General features: G+C 35.9%; 1 protein-coding gene across 1 annotated transcript; it reads left to right on the forward strand.

Moving 5' to 3' along the window:
* Positions 1–1,629: 1,629 nt before the first annotated feature.
* On the forward strand, positions 1,630–3,978 carry LOC112139279 (the record flags this gene model as incomplete). The annotated part of the gene is given in 3 exon segments (XM_024262024.2): positions 1,630–1,843; positions 2,928–2,995; positions 3,090–3,978. A coding segment is annotated over 1 exon segment (889 nt), but the record flags the coding sequence as incomplete, so codon positions are not given.

A 3,978-nucleotide genomic window follows, 5' to 3' on the forward strand; every position in this document is an offset into this window, starting at 1 on the left:
AATTAACAACAGGTGCACTTCAGTGGCAACAATTAGAAAACCCCATTGACTGTAAAAATAGTGGACTTATTGAGCCATGAGGTCCCCCATTGGAAATGCATTACCTCCACTCCTCACAAAAGTAGGCCGCCGCTTTCACTGTCACTTCCTGAAACGGCTTTCGCCGTATTGCAAACGTCTGCAACCCATCTCCAGCGATTGGTCTGAGTCTCTGTGAGTCATAGCTGAGACATGAATCTATAAGAAGTACTGTCGCCAATCTGGAGTGAGTTTATTGTGAGTCCCCACCTCTTTCCACGCATCTACCACGAGACCGCGGGATGTAAACAGCTTCCACTTTAATCACGCCGGCTCGGTAGAATTGTACAAGATTTTATCGGGTTCCCCTCTGACAGGTTTCTTTTTTTTTTTTTACTATTTTGACCTGTTCTGATTTTAACATGGGCTTGCTGAGAATTGCATGTTTTATTAAATCACAAGTAGAGAACACCGGGGAGGAGGAGGAGCAGCTCAGATTTAAAGTCACAGGCAGTCAACAAGCTTTTGCCTACTCGCTCTTGCAGCTTTTTGAAGAAGATCGTGATAAAACGATCTCTCAAAAATGATACATAGTCAGCTTTGAAGATCGTAAGACGTTTTTATATCGTCATATCGCCTACCCCTAATTCGCGGCAAGCATTAATGTCATCTTTAGCCCCAGCTTACCTGTAAATGGATAAGCATAGAAAGGGTTTTGTTTCATTCTTGTAGGCACACTTGTGTCCAAGCCGTATAAGGCTCTTTTCAGTCTTACTTGTGATATGGATCCCATCATTTGTCGAAGTTTCTTGCCCGTTTGTCCTCCTCTTGTTTCAAAAAGTTTAATGAGTTTATCAAAGTAGATCAAGCTGTCACAGCAATCTGGATTGACGGGGAATGGTGGTAATGTGCCTAAATTAAACATTTATCTAGAGAAAATACAAAGAAAAAAAAGAAACAATTATTGCAGATATATAAATGCATAAGTATTAATGCGAATCAAGTCAAAGAATTGATCATATTTAATGATGATGACCAGTGGGCTTAATTTCAGCGAAAATGCATGATCCACAAATTGTTTATGTGTTTTTCTTTTTTCTAATTACGGTATAGTCCTTGTTCACATTGTAACTTCATAATTATTCAAAATGATTTTCAGTCAAATTTTAATTTCACAAGCTTCTACTGCATTATGAAGTATTACAAAATAATGTAGTAAACTAATTATATTTACCTGATTTGCTTTAAAGAGTGCTGGCCTGGAAGTCTTGTATCACTGGAGGGTCATGGACCACTTCATATCTTCTATTTGAGAATGTCTTTTCCATGTTCGTCTTCAGCATCACTGTGTTGATCCTTTCCTTACTTTCTGAAATGCTGGTTACCTTAAAAACAGGGGGCGGGGGGAAGACCACACATCGAATAAAAAGATCCTCATTTCCTTTTTGGTACTTTTAATCTAACATTTATTATCTGATCACCTCTATTTTAGCCACAAAAGACTCAGCTGTTCACTGACTGGAGAAGCACAAATGCATTAGAATATTAACTAATTTCTTAGACTTAGTACTGACAGGAGACAATAGGCACCGCAAAGCGTGTCACTGCGCATCCCGTTCGCGCATGTTCAGTTTGCCATTGAAAACTTGGCTTCCGCTATCGGAGAATCACGTGGTTAATATATGCGTCGCGGTGCATTTTGGGATAGCTTCTACTTTGACTTTGATTCTAAAAATTATAGCGAACTTACTGGACATTTTTGTGAACCAAACGGGACATTTCTTCTTATTGTGTGTCGATTTCCCAGCACCGTGAAAGTTACAAGGTGAGTAAACCCCTCCCAAACAACTCGTAAAACTTAACGAAACTTTCTGAAACTACCAGAATTCAGTTATTCGGGCGTCTATCTCCATGGGAACGTCTAGAAGTATTATGTAAATGAGCGCGAATTGGAGCGCTCCTACCTTGAAAGAAGTCCATAATTCTTAGCGCATCAATTCATTCATACAGTAAGAAAAAAAAAGGAAACCATGGCATGTGAAGGTACAGGCACTATAGTAACATATATAATAATAATTATTATAATAATAATTTTATATATAATTATTATAATAATTATTATTATATATATATATAAGTAAAACACAGAATCACATAAATCTTAATGCTAGTTCTCTGTCAGAATGTTCTGCTTAAGACATGAAAACTAGTAAATAAAAAAGGCACTTTCAGACTTAATCTAGACATTGTCCTGATCCTTTTCTATTCATTTCTCCAATACCTTGTGTTTTCTCTGAGCCCTGTTTCCCATCTGCATTTTTAAAATTATTTTTCTCCTCTTACTTTCTTCAACTTGCAAAGCATACTTCTTCTCTTAATTATTATTTATTTTTTCTATTTTATTTAGGGTCATCCTCTGTTTCTCCTCCTTTTTGCCTGCACTAATAATTTTCTCATGTGCTGGTGTCCTTTAACACTAAAATTAAAAATAATTTTAACATATGTACATATGTACAAAATTATGCAGATAATTTCCACCTAAAATGTATTTCTTTACCTCTACTGTAAAAAAAGATCATATTATAACAACACTAACCAATTATTGTGGGATTTGCCAACTCTTTCCGATGTAAATGATGGAGTTTAAAAAAAAAGATTTTAAAGTTATTTGCATATTAAAAAAAAATACTGCAGCTAGCTAGCTAGTTTTTTTTGTCTATTGTTTCCATATCTAAGACACGCTTGAAATGATTCCTCTACAGTGTTCAAAAAGTTATGAATTTTTTTAATCAGTTTTTTTTTCAAATGAAAGTGATTTTTAAAATCAATGTATTATTAATCTTTATCATGTCAGACATGTTTTGTTCTCCAGAACCAGCGAGATATTAACACATTTTCCTTTATTTCAGGTTACTTGTTTTCAACTTATCCTCCCTGCCAGGTGCCGTAGTGGCTTCAAGTTTCCAAAAATTTCAAGGTAATATTTTTTAGGAAAAAAAGGGCAAATAAAAGAACAATGTTTAAGTTTTGTTTTTGAGCCATGTAATAATGTTTGATAGTCCTTTTTTCAGATGGCTTCATCAGTGCAGCATGCTGATCTGTCAGAGGGAATCTTAAAAAAACTCAAGTCAGGGAAAGACATCTTAGCTCCAAAGCAGATCTTCAATAAGCATATTTTTCAACTAAGTCAACTGAAAAGGAAAGGGGCAACATCCTCAAATAAAGATGCACTTAGGTGGATGAGATGTTTAATTCCAAGTTTTTCAGCAGATATTACAGAGAAAAATCTGGACAGGCAGTGGAAGAGACTACTTAACGAAAGAGAATCTTATAGGAAAAATGGCCTTCTTGATGAATGGAATTTGAGACCATACATCCCTCCAAATGTTCTTGGCCAGCGGTCGACAGAAAAAAATGACTCTGTAGATACTGTCTCTAAACGGGAATACCTTATCCTTGATGATGTCAATAAGCAGTTAGCCAAAGAAGTTGCCCAGCTGAAAGAGGAGAGACAGTCACCCAGTAAAACCAAAAATGCAGAACGACGGGAAAAACGACACAGTGAAAATATCAAGGAATTGCGTTCAGAAAAAAAACATCTTTCAACTGAAAATGAGTCACTTACAGAAAAACTAGAAAAAAATAAATTGGCTGTAAAAAGATTATCATCAGAGTCCAGCAGATTAAAATCAAAAGTGGCACGCTTACAATGTGACGCAAAAGAAAACGAGCAATGTGAAGGATGTCATGTACTGTCAGACAAGTTGAAAAATATTTTGGAGGAAAATAAAAAGCTTAGAGAGGTTAATGCTAATTTGATCGATAGAATTAAAGAACTTGAAAGTGATTCTGTTCAGCTTTGTGATGAAACAGGGGCTTATTTGCCAAAGGTTAACAAGTGTGTCTGGGACATTTTAGATTGTAATGTGGCACATAGTCAGGTTGCTCCTGTGATGAAGG

This window comes from Oryzias melastigma, unplaced genomic scaffold (assembly GCF_002922805.2).
Source record: "Oryzias melastigma strain HK-1 unplaced genomic scaffold, ASM292280v2 sc01804, whole genome shotgun sequence".
Classification (NCBI taxonomy): Eukaryota; Metazoa; Chordata; class Actinopteri; order Beloniformes; family Adrianichthyidae; genus Oryzias; species Oryzias melastigma.